At 55.5% G+C, this 14,086-nt stretch overlaps 1 protein-coding gene across 5 annotated transcripts in view; it reads left to right on the top strand.

Moving 5' to 3' along the window:
* Positions 1-10,217: 10,217 nt before the first annotated feature.
* The window catches only part of VWA5B1 (von Willebrand factor A domain containing 5B1), a 39,341-nt gene continuing 35,472 nt past the window's right edge, over positions 10,218-14,086 (top strand). For 3 of the 5 annotated variants that reach the window (XM_045782527.2, XM_087858300.1, XM_087858299.1), the window contains exons 1-3: positions 10,218-10,356; positions 12,099-12,251; positions 13,490-13,760. In XM_045782527.2, the coding sequence (XP_045638483.2) occupies positions 10,218-10,356; positions 12,099-12,251; positions 13,490-13,760 (563 nt within the window). The remainder of the gene's footprint in view (positions 10,357-12,098; positions 12,252-13,489; positions 13,761-14,086) is intronic. The other 2 variants (XM_087858302.1, XM_087858301.1) reach the window with 1 other exon arrangement.

Raw genomic sequence — 14,086 nt, 5'->3', positions numbered from 1 at the left:
AAGCCAGCCCTCCCTCGTTCACACGGCTTCAGGTGACCTGACCACCTCAGCTGAGTCGTATATACCTGTGCAGATGTGGTCAACCCTGACTCCGGGCCAGGCACCGTGCTTGGTGCTTCACACACATGGCTTCACCACATCATGATGATGCTCAAAGCAGGTCTGCTCCTGTGCCCATTTTACAGATCAGAAAACCGAGGTTCGGAGAGATGAAGTGACTTTCCCTTGTTATTCGGAGGTACAAGTCAGAGCCTGGCTTCCAACCTAACTGTTGGGACTCCAGAGCCTGAGCTCTTGACCCTCAGGCTGGCTGATCAGGGGGCCTTTCCCACTAGCCTCCTCTCTCTGCCTTCTTGTCCCCAGCTGGTTGTCTTCTTGTCTCCGTTGCAGATCACCCCACTTTGTAACTTGGACTCTAAGAGAAGGCTTTTGTCTTGCTCCTGAGCGTGGGGGGTATGGTCAGTACGGCTTCTACAATGGCACAGTGATAGACGCAGAGGCACGGGAAGGAGACCGCGAGACTTCTAGCCCCACACCTATCACTGACTAGCTTTGTGACCTTGGGCCAGTTTCTTAACCTCTCTTACGTTCACCCAGATCATCTGCAGAAAAAAAAGAAAGAAAGAATGAATGAAAAAAGAAGTCTATAAGCTCAGGAAGAATCAGTGTGCTAATCCCCATAAACTGCTTAGCGAAGTGCCTGATTCAGTGACAGTTTGTTTTAAGTGCCGGGAGCCTCTAAATCCTATCTCCTTAAGCCTGGTTGGCAGTGGGGACTCGATGCTGGACCCAGCTCCTTCCACTGCCCCGCAGATTCCTTGTTAACCTTCAACTGGCTCTTCAGCAGCTGGAGCCCTCCCGGGAAAAGGGACACTGCAAAACCTCTTCTGAGTTTCTCCTGAGCTCTTACCCCCTGAGACCCATTTGAAGGCCTCTCTGTGTGTCCACGATGCTCTGTTTGCCTCTTAGCGCAGATGATTTCCCAGCGGGAGTTGCCGCAACGAGGCCGACTCTGTAGGAGGATCCATCATTGCTGCTCCAAGTACGGGGAAGGAACGTCAGAGGGTGGGAGCCAGTGTGATGTGGAGCCTGGGGGTTTTGCCCCCGTTGAGGCCAGGGATGGCAGCCTGTGAATAAGGGCAAGCGGGCTCTCGGGTGCCCTGAAGGGGCCTTGGTACCTGGATCTGACTAGGAGTCAGAAGGACACAGTTAACAACCTACGTTCTGGAGCCAAACAGCTAGGGTTCAAATCCTAAATGCACCACCAGCTTGCTGTGTGACCTTGAGATGTCTTTAACCTCCCTGGGCCTTGGTTTCCTCTGCTATAAAGTGAAGATGATCTGCTTCATAAGGTCTTTATGGGGCTGAAATGAGATAATCCCCTGGAGAACTCCAGAAACAGTGACGCCTCTGAAAGTAACCTAAAAGTCAGATATGTGGCCCCCTTAAAATGGGAACCTTCAGATGAGGAACCCATACAGGGCACCTGGGTGGCTCAGACCAGTGAGCGTCTGACTCTTGATTTCCACTCAGGTCACGATCTCAGGGTTGAGATCGAGCCCCAGGTTGGGCTCTGCACTCAGTGGGGAGTATGTTGGAGGTTCTTTCTCTCCCTCTGCCCATCCCCCTGCTCATGCTCTCCTTTGTCTCTCAAAAAAGTAAATAAATCTTCAAAAAAAAAAAAGATGGGGAACCCATACACATCTGTTCCCTTAGAGCAGCTGGGAGCACTTGATTTCTTCTGGGTGGACCCTGGACTTTCAACTTGAGAGAGAGGACAGTGGATTAATTCTCCAGGCCCATCTCTTTATGTTGTCAGATAAAGATGTCAAGACCGGGTCAGGGTTGGGAGGTGACCCTCACCAGGTCACTGCGATAAGTATGGAGGGGTCTTGTGGTTAACAGCTCAATCTCTGAAGCCAGAGTCCAAATCCTAGCTCCATCACTTATGAGCGTATCACCTTGAGCAAGGGATGCAAACACTCTGAGCCTCAGTTTCTTCATCTGCAAAATGGGGATAACAGACCTGTCTCCTTCGTAGGGTTCTCCCGAGGGTTCTTGGAGCTAATGCATGAAAGGCACTTAGAATAATGCCCAGCAGATATTAATTACTCGACATATGTCAACTGTTATTACGTTTTTTTTTTTTAAGATCTCATACATTTATTTATTTTTGCGGGGGGCGGGGGAGAAGGGCAGAAGGAGAGAATCTCAAGCAGATTCCATGTTGAGAACAGAGCCCGATGCAGGGCTCACCACCCTGAGATCATGACCTGATCCGAAATCAAGAGTCAGATGCTTAGCCAACTGAGCCACCCAGGCACCTCTAGCTGTTACTACTTTTAAAGAACTCTTTCAGCCACTCTTCTATGTGCTGGGGAACATAACAAGGAAGAAGACACCTTCGGTCCCTACCCCCTGGGGCAAGGTGGACAAAGACAGACAGTAAGCCAGCCACCCACCCGTCTTTGCGTCCCGCCAGGCGCACTGAGTGGGAGATCCAAACGGTGGGCCCCGGCAGTGTGTGTGACAGCAGGGTCCCAGGCTGGGGCCCATATGGAGTGGTCGGCAGAGCTGGCACTCGGGCCTGGGGACCTTGTCTCTTTGTCCAGTGCCCTGGACAAAGCCCATGCAGCCTGTCTGTGCCATCAGAGGGGACAGCAGGTGCGGGGGAGTAGCCTCGCAGGGTAGCGCAAACCTCCCTGGGACCTCAGAGGAAGTTAAGGCAATGAATCTATGCTTCAGCCAACACCCAGGCCAGGTGCTGTGGGAAAAGGGGCCCCTGGGGTGGCTGGACAGCAAGTCTGGGGGCTGCGGGTGTCCATGACCACCATGGGGAAATGCCAAAAACGCAGGTGCTCAGATGCGGCTGGAGTTGGTGGAAGAGCAAGACCAGGAAGAAATTCCAGAGAGGAAAGGAAATGAAAGCCTTGCCAACATGCATTTAGGAGGAGGCCCTGGGGTAAGCAAGCCCTCTAGATGCAGTGTCTCACTTGCAATCTTTGCAAGAGCCGGGGGGGGGGCGGCGGTTATACTGCCGCCTGACATGCCCGTTATACAGAGGGCAAAACTGAGTTTCAAAGAAGTTGCTGTGAGAAACAATTGGCAAGAAAGAGGAAAGACAGTTTCCCGAAGCAGCAAGTAGCTTCCTAGCCTGTCATTCTACCACTTCCAAGTGTTTGGGGAAGGCTCAGTACAAGGGTGTCTCTTCAATTTCTAAGGAACAACCCCCCCCCACCATGCAAGAGATCAGTTCTAGAAGGCAAAGGACTGTGGGGCGGGGGGCGGGGTTCTGAAACAGCCCTTCCCCGGCGCCATCCTCCCGTGAACTCCTCAGCGCCCCGGGGAGGCCTGGACAAGGCTAAAGCCACAGACGACCATTTAGTACGTTTCCTGGGGCCACGGGGCTGCTAGTGGCTCAGCACAGGGGGCTTACCTTGCACGTGCGGCCCTGGAAAGATGGGTGGAAACTGCATTGTGTCAGTGGAGCCCAATTTTCCCAGTGATGGGGTGGCTCGTTTCTGAATGACCCTCAATGGGCAGAGACTGCAACACCAGGGACGTCACGGGGCCCCCAGGAAACAGGCCCGTTTCTGTGCACCTGTCAGCCAGCACCGCCCGCAAGGATTCACACACCTTCTCAATGGTGGACAACAGAGACTCTTTTCGGAAACCCGACAGAACCTCACCAAGGGATTGGAGGACGTGCATTTTATGATGTGGTTATGCCTCTTCCTCCCTCCTGCAGCAGGCCCAGACGCAGCCTCTTAGCTGGAAGCTTCTGCCGCCACCGTGGGCGGCTTGGGCCTCAGCCACCTGCAGGGCTGGCTGACCTGGACATCCGGACTGGCCGGACTCCAGGTCTCTCTCGGCAGTGTGGGCACGCCAAGCACTGAGCAGCCTGGGCATCTTCCGGCCTGATTACCACCCAATTCCCCACCCCAGAAGAAGACTACATCTGTCCCTGGGATGGAATCCTACAGGCTTTGGGCTGAAATCAAGAGATGTCTCGCATTGTTAGCTGCTTTAGATGAACCCCTAGCCAAGGCCTATTCCCACCCCAGATACATTCCATCCTGTTCATTTATTCATTCATTCCCTCGCTCATTCAATCACTGGGCCAATGGAGCACCTGCCAGCATCCATTCAGGCCATCGGTGAGCACTGACTATGGGCCAGACAATGGGGGGGACAGTCCTCGCCTGGAGCGCCAGGAGCTGACAGGACACAAGGGGACAGGACACAAGGCCTCGGGGCAGAGTCCTTGTCCATCGTGCTCGCCTCTGGGGCCCAGGCTCAGCACAATTCTGGTACATGGGAGGCACTCCATCTACATCTGCTGAATGGACAGCACACGGCCAATGAGAGAGTGGGCTTGCCAACGGTGCTAGTGAGGGCAGTCATGATGCCAAGAAGACTTCATGGAGGTGGTGGCATTTGACCTGGGCCTTAAGGGATGGGTGAGCCCTCCTCTGGGGGGCAGGGTTGGGGTGGGGACGGCCTTCCTGGCAGAGCCAGTGGCATCAGAAGAGACGTGGAAGCAGGAAAATCAGGCTTGTTTAGAGGAAGAGCAAGTGGTTTTGACTGGTTGGAGTACAGGGTAGATGGGGCGGGGGTGGGAGGGTTCAGAAGCATGGATGTAGGCCCAAGGTGGGGGCATGGAGAGAAGGAGACCAGAATGTGAGAACCCCAGAATTCTAGAAGCTTAGGACAATCAGCCAGGCCTGAGAACCCATTGACTCTGCCCCTACTTTGAAGGCAGTGTTGGTGCTGCTGTGTGGGGGGGGCGGTCCTTGAAGGACTGGCTCCCAGTGGGGGCATGAAAGCATGGACTTTCTAAACAGCTCAGTGACAGGGAAAAGGATGAGGACCCCCAGCCCAAGGTGAGTGGGCAGGGGTCAAGGCCAGAATTGCATGGTGGGCTCACAGTCTACATCTGGCCCAGGCGTGGCTGAGCCCACTGAGCTGAGGAGCCCTGGGCCTGTGGGCACAGTCTGGGGGCATCTGGCTAGGGGGAAGGGGAGAGGTCTCTAGAATGGCTTTCCAAGTGGGGAAAGGAGGGCCGCCAGGCTGCCTCTGGGACAAAAAGTGAACTGGGGAGGAGAGGCGATAGGGCCCATTTCAGTAGCAAGGCCAGAATCAGAGGGCTTACTGAGGTGGGCTCTTGGGCAGGGATCTTCCCAGCTTCCCAAGGATCTTCCCAGCTGTGCCAACTCGGCACCTGTGCAAGCCCACTCAGCCCAGGAAGGGGCCCTGCAGGGAGGGTCTACGGGAAAAGACACGGAAGAGAAGCCTCCAGCCCCATCAGGACCCACTAGCTTCCTGCCCACTCACTTGCAGGCATTCTGTCCTTTATCCATCCAGCTTCTAAGGAGGTGGGCACTGTCATGGTCCCATTTTACAGATGTGAAAGCTAAGGCACAAAGAGGTTAAATAACTTGCTCCTGGTCTGTTCAGGGCACAGTGAAAAGGTCTGGAACAAAGTGACCATGCAGACCATGGCAGGAGGTGGTGACACTGGACAGAGATGGGGACCTAAGGGGGATGAGGCTTGAATGCCATGCTGAGGGTTTAACCTGTCCCAACAGACAAGCGCAATGCGGAGCCATGACGCTCAGGGTAAAGGGAGGCTGGGGTGTGTGTGTGTGTGTGTGTGTGTGTGTGTGTGTGTGTGTGTGTGTGTGTACGTGCCTGAGGTAACAGAGTGAACTGGAAAGAACACAGCCTGGAAGTTGAAGGACAAAGTCAGACATGGTAGAGGTGGTCCAGGGCAGAGTAAGGAGGCAGCAGCGGTGGAAATGGAGAGACAAAGAGGACGTCAAGAGAGCGCCTGGGCGGAAATGTTCCAGCGCGGGGAGCAGATTAAGCAGGAGGCAGGGCAGCCACACAGCAAAGCAAGCACGCGGGCTCTGTGGTCCTCCTGCTCGGGTCCAGCTTCCAGCCCCGTTCCCTACTGGCTGTGTGACCTTGGACAGTCTACCTCACCTCCCTGAGCTTGGTGTTTTCAGCTATAAGACAGGGATTCTGGGAGTATCTACGCCGGAGGGCTGTTGCCAGACTTTACAGATAAAGCCCGTGGAATGACGTTTCATTCATTCAAAAACAAATCTTTAGTGAGCATCTACTACAGGCAGGCATTGCTGTCTCGGTAGTGGGTATAGCAGCGAAGGAGCTGAAAACAACCCCCGCGCCCCCGTTGGGGATGACACTCTGGAGAGTTGGGGAGACACGTCAAACCAGAATATACAGTATGCCAGACGGTGACAAGTGCTTCGGAGAAATCCAGGAAAGAGGGCTAGGAAGTGCTGAGAGTTGGTGATTTTTAGAGCGACCTGTGTGACTGAGAGAGCGGTCTCGGAGATGGAGCGTTCAGGGTGGCGTCCGAAGCTGAGCTAGAGCGGGGAGCAAAGGTTTCGGGGGGACGGGGCAGGGAGTGAGGGATAAAAGAGCAGGGAGTTGGACGCACCACGCTATGGATGCTGAAGTCACCGGGCTGATGGCAGGGCTGGGGAGCAGAGGACAATGGGAACCAGGTGCCAAGTGTTTGCTACAAGAAGGGTGGAACCAGGACCTTGGGAACGGCAAGCAGTGCGGGGGGGCATTGCATCACCAAAGGGCATCAGCCCCGTACCCCCCACCAAATCACCACCACAGAGAAGGGGTTTTATAGGCAGATTAAAAAAATGGTGATCTTGGAGCAGCAGCTGAGACCAAGGAGGGCACCTGTCCCACCTCCCGACTCTGAGGGGAGACAAGGAGTCAGCAGCCCTTCCTGTCTGGGGCTGCAGGGGAAGCAGGTCCTTGGACAGGGACTCGGAGAGGAGCCCGCTGGCTCCGGCGTGGCTGCAGAAGGCCCAGCGGGAGCCTTGGGAGCTGGGGGTGGCCGGAGGCTGGCGCAGGGACACAGAATCACAGCATCCCCTGTGGACGGACCGTCTGTTAGAAGATGCTGGGACCCTGGTGCATTTGGGGCCTTGACATGAACACTGAGATGAGAGCCTGATGGATTTAGCATCAATGTCTTCCCGGAGGAGTTGCCCTGGTGGTCAGAGGACATCTCTCCCTCAGCCGGGTGAATGAGGAACCCAGAAACTGCCAGCCTGGTGTTATAATTGCATATTCATTCATTCATTCATTCATTCATTCATTCCACTGTATAAATATTTATTGAGCACCTAATATGTGCCAGGCACTGTACTGGGTACTTTTAAACATTATTCAATGTGATCTTCATGGTGTGATGAGGTGGGAGCCAGCGGCCCCTCCGTTCGCCCAGTTTTGCAGACGAGGGAGCTGGCATCCAGGGACTAAAGGGCACCCACTTGGGGGAGTGAAGCAGTCAGTGAGGCACCAGGACTCACGGCTAGGTTTGTCCGGCTCCAGAGAGGCCTGCCCGAAGGACAGGGATCGCGGGCAATTTACAGGTTCTAGACCATCAAGAAGAGTCTTGGTTTCCTCAGTCTCCCCGGGAAACCTGGGTGTTTCCTAAGCCCTGGCTCAATAACCAAATTGGGATTATTGGAGGGAGGACACCCAGCATTATTGGCTCTGGTTTCTACCTCTCACAGGGTTGGCCCTGGGCTGCTTCAGGGGAAAGCCCTACACAAGCACCCCCTGTGCCCCTCTGTCCTTCTGCGCCCCCCCCCCCAAACTCATGTGCAAGACCGAATATATCTCTCTTTGGGCCTCAATGTCCTCATCTGCAAAACAGTAATGCACCTTATACGGCGGTTGTGAGGATTCAGTGAAATAATACAGCGTCTAGCACATTCGAAGTTCAAGAGATTCCAGCCGCTGTTACCACTCCTCCTCCACGCTCCTTCTTCGCTGCCAGATAGGTTGCAAGCTCCTTGAGGACAGAGCGGCCTCTTGTCTTCGTACCCCTAGGTGTGAATTCAGGGCTTGGAATACAGTAAGTGCTTATCAGTGCTGCATGAATTGATGAAAAATATGCATTGTTTAGGCCCCAAAGAATTTCAAGTTGACTCTTCCCAAGAAGAGAAGGTACTGATATTGTTAAAAGGTCGATTCTGAGTGAGTCTGCCCCTGTGTTATCGACAACATTCATCCAAGCCCCACTTCCTAGACGAGCCCACACCCTGCCCCACTTTCTGGGCCAAGATCCCTCCCCTACTTCCTGGGCAAGGTGCCCATAGGGTAGGCCCCAGGGACGGTGTGGGAAGATGCCCCTGGCCAAACTCCATCTCACAATGGATGAAGATAAAGGCCAAGTTGGCCACACATCTGGGTGTTGGTTCCCTGAAGCTGGGCTCCTCAGTCAGCAGACTGCCAGGAGTGACCCAGGCTGAGGAGGAGGGGGAAGGAGGGAGGGTGGTTGGCCGTGGAGGTGGCTCAGGAAATGAACTCCGCCATCTTGTTCTGCCCCCCTTGGGCTTTGCTCGGCCACCAGGACAGAGAACACTCCTGGGAGGAGGCGGCTGGGAATACAGCAGCCCCCTCCTGGATCCTTATCTGCTTCCTGCTGTCAGTCAGCCCAACCAGATAAGGCCGGGCTGCTGCTAGCCGTCTGGGCCGGAGCCGCAAGGGAGAACACGATTAAAGACCCGGCTGCCTGGCAGGACGCGTGGGAGCTCAGGAGGATCCCAGCAGGGGCACGAGGAGGACTGGAGGGGATGAGGTCCCTTCTTTGAGAAAAGGCAGGGTAATAAGCATGCATGGAACAGCCTTGCAAATCAAAGCAGCAGTTCCATAGGGAGGAAAACCCAGAGGGAACCTGACCTCAGATTTGCATTCCCCACCCTTTGACTTCGCTTCCCATGCCCACCACACCCTTCAAGCACAGCGAGGACCTGGGGGGGCGTCTCGAGAGCCCAATAGACCATGGACACATCCCTGCCCTGGGAAGGGCTAGGTCCTTCACTCAGCAGTGACGACGGTCGTCCGTTCCTGTATTCGTTTAACCAGCACTGAGGATACAGCAGGGAGCACAGAGACCCGGCCCAGCCCTCCAGGAGCACACCCTGTACATGGGATGATAGCAACAAAAGAACTTCACACGACGAACTGCATCTGAGAGAGAGAGCTGGCCCTGCGGGAGGCAGATGAACAGAGAACGCTGGGTCCTGGGGGGTGTGGCTTCCCCACGGGGTGACCCTTGGTTGACACCAAAGGACTAGATGGAGGTTACTAGTTTAAAAGTGGGTCATAGGGTGAGCCTTTCGGGGGTGAATGGCAGGACCAAGGTGGGAGATCCCAGGACATGTTTGAGGAATGGACTGGAAGCTGGGAGAGCCACAAGGGCTGTGAGGATGAGGTGACTGACCCGCTGGAGAAGCCAGCAGGCCAGACTACACAGGCCCTCGGCCGTCCTAAAGGTTTTGGTCTCTGCCCCAGGAGCTGGGTGGCGGGAGCTGGAGAGCTCTCCAACTGGTGCGTCGCTAGGGAGGCCTGGCCACTGAGGAGAGAATGGATTGGGGGGAGCAGTAGATTCAAGAGGCCAACTGGGAATCTTGGTCCACATGGATACGGTGGTGGCTGGGACGAGGATGCCGGTGGCGGAGAATGGGTGGGTGCCAGGCGTTTGCAGAGATAAATCACAAGCTTTAGCCGTTGGACTGCTATGGGGGCTGCAGGGTGAAAAAGAGGCGCCAGGATGACTCCCAGCCTTTTGACCTGCACACCTAGAGGAAACAGGTGGCTCCTTTCACTTGAGTATCTTTTGGGGGTACTCCTCGCCGCCCTCACAACCAGTGCTGACGGCGGTGGGTAGATTCCTTCTAGATGCCCTCTGCAATCAGAGAAGGAGGGATGGGGTGCACTATCTCCTCTCCCTCATCCTGCCTAGGGAGCAGAGATGAAGGGACTGACAAAGGGACGCCTGTGTCCCTGGGTTCCCATCCTGAGTTCGGGGAGCCCTGTCCTTTGGGGAGAATTCCAGGTTGGCCGTCAACCTCCTTGGGCTCTAACCCTGACTCTGCTCCCTCCCACTGAGTGAACCCAGGCAGGCCACATGTCTTTAGGGCTCAGTTTCTCTGCTGTGAAATGGAAAGTAAGGGAATTCCTACTTCTCTCAGGGATGGTTGAGAGTGAACAGGAGTCACTCCCTGGGAAGAGCATGGGGAGAACTGGGAGAACAGCATGCTGGCTGCCTGTGGGGGCAGAAGTGGAGGCCGGGGCGGGGAAGGGATGGGGGCACCTCTCCCCACTTTCCGCCCTTCCTGTGTCTTGCAGGTCCTGAAGGCTGAGTAGCCAGCGGGATGCCTGGTCTGCTGAACCAGATCACAGGGGCTGCCCTGCCCCTCACCGCCTCCGATGTCACCTCCTTCGTCAGTGGGTACGCCCTGGGGCTGACTGCCTCTCTCACCTACGGCAACCTGGAAGCCCAGCCCTTCCAAGGTGAGGACCCCTGTTGCGGCTTCCCCAGGGCCCACCTCCATCGTGTGTAATCCTCACCTTGACACGTATTAGCCGATCCACACAGGGCAAGGCATGTACATTTTCCGAGCCTCAGTTTGCTCATCTGTGAAATAGGCACGGCAGTTCCTCCTCTCAGGCCTCCAAGCCAGTAGCTCATCGGGTCAGGATTTGGGCTCAGCCCCAGCCGGCTGTCCCGCCACTATCTCCATCCCACAAGGCATTCCCACCTGCGTCAAATGGCCGGTCCCCCCACTTTCTCAGGGAGCCTCCCAGTAGGAGAGGCATCAACACTCCACAGAGAACCAGGAGCTCCCACGCTTGCCTCTGTGACCTTGGGGAAGCCACTGTCCTCCTGCAGATCGGGACGCTCCTCTGCCCGTCGGGACGCCGGGGTTTGCAGGAGGAGCCAATGAGGTAATGCGCAAGCAAGGACAGTGTGGCATGAAAAGCAGTGTGAGACGATGAATCATCAGTGCGGGGCAGGCGAGAGCGTGCGGGACGCTGGCCGGCAGAAGTCTGTAAATCAATCGCCTCTCTTCCCACTTCAGGAAGGGGGGCACAGGAAGGCTGGCCAGGAGGGGCTGTGTAAAGTCTTACTGTGGCTAGGATTCCTCCTCATCCACAGTGAGGGGGGCCTCCTAACCCCCAGACTTCATGTCTTGGGGTACCACCCTCTGTCCCAACCATCTCGGTTCCCAAAGAAACCTGCAGGGAAACTGACTTTTCCTCAGAAAACTTCTGGGCCGAGAAGACCACCCTGGTGGTCTGTTCAGGAAAATCTCCAGGGGGCGACTTAAAATGGAACTTGCTAGGGGCCCAGGAGACTAAAGGACTGGCTATCATGGGGACGGTCCTTAGGCTTTCCACGTTCAGGGAGAGCCAGTCTCCCCATTTTGTAGATAAGGAGGCTGCGGCTCAGAGGGACGGGAGCCAGGGTCTATGGGGGGATCACCATGGGCCAGGCATTGGGCTGCCCCAGGGTTCATGGGCGCATCAAATGAGATCCTACCTCCATCCCTCAAGAGTGGCCCCCAAGCCATCGGCATCACTCAGGAGCTGAGTGGAAATGCAGAATCTCAGAATTTGTCCTGAAACTACTGAATCAGAATCTGCATTTTAACAAGACCCACCCCTCACCCAGGTGACGCATGTGCTCTTAGAGTCTGAGAAGCACAAAGGTATAAAAACACAGGGCACACGGCTAAATCATGGTGGCTACTTTTTCCAGTTTTGCGACAAGCCCATGAGTTTGGCTCTATCGGCCCCATTTTACAGATGGGGCTGTGAGGCTTCAAGAAGCCAGGTGTCTTATTCACGGTCACCAGGCTAGGAGGGGTGGCAGGGACTGGATTAGAGCCTTCGTCTATCTCCTCCGATGCCCCAGCTCCTTGGCACATAGAACAAGTCACATAAAAACCTGGATTTCCACGGTGTCTTGAAAACCTAGAAGCCCTGGCCACGTGGGTCTCACATGCCAGCGAAGTAAGGCTAGCTGGGACACAGGAGCAGCTGTGCCTTTGCCCCACTGCTCCCACAATGCCTCTGGTGCCCTTACCTGACCAGCCCCAGAGCCACGAGGTCCCCACTGGAGCCCCCCAGCGTCCTCTAAGTGGCAGTGAGTACCGTCCATCGATCTGGCAAAAGACTTGGCTTCCCTCCCAGGGGTGGGGTGTGCAGGGTGCGGCTGGGGCACCCCGTGATGCTGGGCCCTTCCCCTGCAGGCCTCTTCGTGTACCCACTGGATGAATATACCACAGTGATCGGCTTTGAGGCAGTCATTGCCGACCGCGTCGTGACAGTACAGATCAAGGACAAAGCCAAGATGGAGAGCACCCACTTTGAGGGCACCCGCATCCGAGCCACCACTGTCACAGGTGAGGAGGACAGAAGGGCTGTGGCAGGGCCCGGGCCCATCTGGGGTCTCGAGCAGACTGGAAGGACAGCAGTGGGGTAGGGTAGAGAGAGCACTACACCAGGAGTCAGGAATCCTGTGTGACCTCAGGCCAATCATTCAACCTCTCTGAACCTCGTTCCTGCTCTCCCCTCAAAATCGTGGTGAAGATCAGAGGCAACAACCCCATGAGCTGTTGCCTCTACCTCTCTCGATAGCATGTCCGTTGAGCTCAGAGGCTGTGGAATGAATCACACTAGGGCTTGACTCCCCATCCTGTTGCTTGCCAGTGGTATGAGCTTAAATAAAAAATTAAACTTCATCCGTAAAATGGAACAAATAATTGTATGCACCCAAAGCTCAACAGAGACGTGGTTGCAGAGATGACAGTCTCTGATACAGAGGAAGGACTTGAATCATGGCTACTGGGCCTGCTCTTGAGTCTACTGAGGCACAGAGAGGGTGAGTGACTGGCCCAAGTTCACACAGCAGGTTAGTGACAGTAGGGGTTTGAATTCAGACCAAGTATCATGTGACGTAAGAGATTCTTACCATTGGGTCTGCGATCGAATGCGGTTTGTTTACCCGGTCATCAAGACATTCGAGAATCCTTTAATGAGCACCCAGCATGTGTAAGATACCAAGTTGCTTTCAAGTTGTTACAGCTGCTCACAGGCTGGAAGAAGAGCTAGGACACGCTTCTTCGGGGTAACCGCAACAGGAGGTGGGAGGAGGGAGTGGCTCTGGCAGAAGAGGTCTGGATAATGTCACAGGAGGGAGAGAGGGGCCGAGGGGGCATCAGGGAGGCTTTCATGGAGCACTTGGTGGCTGGGTGATGCTGGCTAAGCAGGGGTGAGGAAATGGGCCTCTCAGACAACAGGAGAGAAATGAACAAAAACGCTTGCCCCAAAGCTGGGAGGGTGCTTGAATGCGATTCTTTCAGGGGGAGCAGAGTCTGGGAAGGAACGGGGATGTGACTTCTGCCTGGGTTTTGCGGGTCCCAGCCTCCCACTCCCAGCAGGGTGCAATGGAAAGTAGAGATCTCTGTGGGTTCAGACCCCAGTTCAACGAGTCAGTTATTCGCTGAATGACTTGGGCAAGTTGCACCCTCACGCTAAGCCTCAGTTTTCCCATCAGCAAAAGGGGCTTACAAACCTACCACCCTTACAGGGAACTAGAGGTAACACATGCATAGCTGCTGACTCCAGGCCTGTCGCTTAGGGAACACTCTGCAAGAGGGGATTTCTGTCACCCCTCCTTCCTGCACACCAGGGAAGCTGGCTTTGGATGAGGATTTGGAGCGGATCCTGTTCGTGGTCAACCTGGGGACCATCGCCCCCATGGAGAACGTCACTGTCTTTGTCAGCACCTCCTCGGAGCTCCCGACGCTGCCCAGCGGGGCTGTGCGGGTCCTGCTGCCTGCCGTCTGCGCCCCGACCGTGCCCCAGTGCTGCACCAAGAGCATCGGCCCCTCCACCCAGCAGACCCAAGGGTAAGGAGCCCCAGCCCGGACCAGGGGTAGAGCCTTGGGGGGCCGCAGGGAGTCCATCGGAGGAAGGCAGGGGAGTGAGGGGTGGGAGAGGTAGGGAGAAGAAGGCGGGGCTCAGTGCTAAAGCGGCCACCATCCAAATAATTGCTCCCCTCCGCTCCCATTCAGAGCACTCAGAATCTCCCTGAAATGCCCCCTGTCGCTATGGGCCAGAAGCTCTGGTATTTGGATAGCTTGGGATTAGAATGTCCAGGCTTTATTTTATACTGCACACAGGAGGTGTTTTCTGAGCACCTACTAGATGCTAGGCACGGAGCTGAGTATTAGGA

Source organism: Ursus americanus, chromosome 33, assembly GCF_024610735.1.
Source record: "Ursus americanus isolate L20-20 chromosome 33, mUrsAme1.1.p, whole genome shotgun sequence".
NCBI lineage: Eukaryota > Metazoa > Chordata > Mammalia > Carnivora > Ursidae > Ursus > Ursus americanus.
Note: the sequence above shows the minus strand (reverse complement) of the source record. Positions and strands in the feature narration are given on the sequence as shown.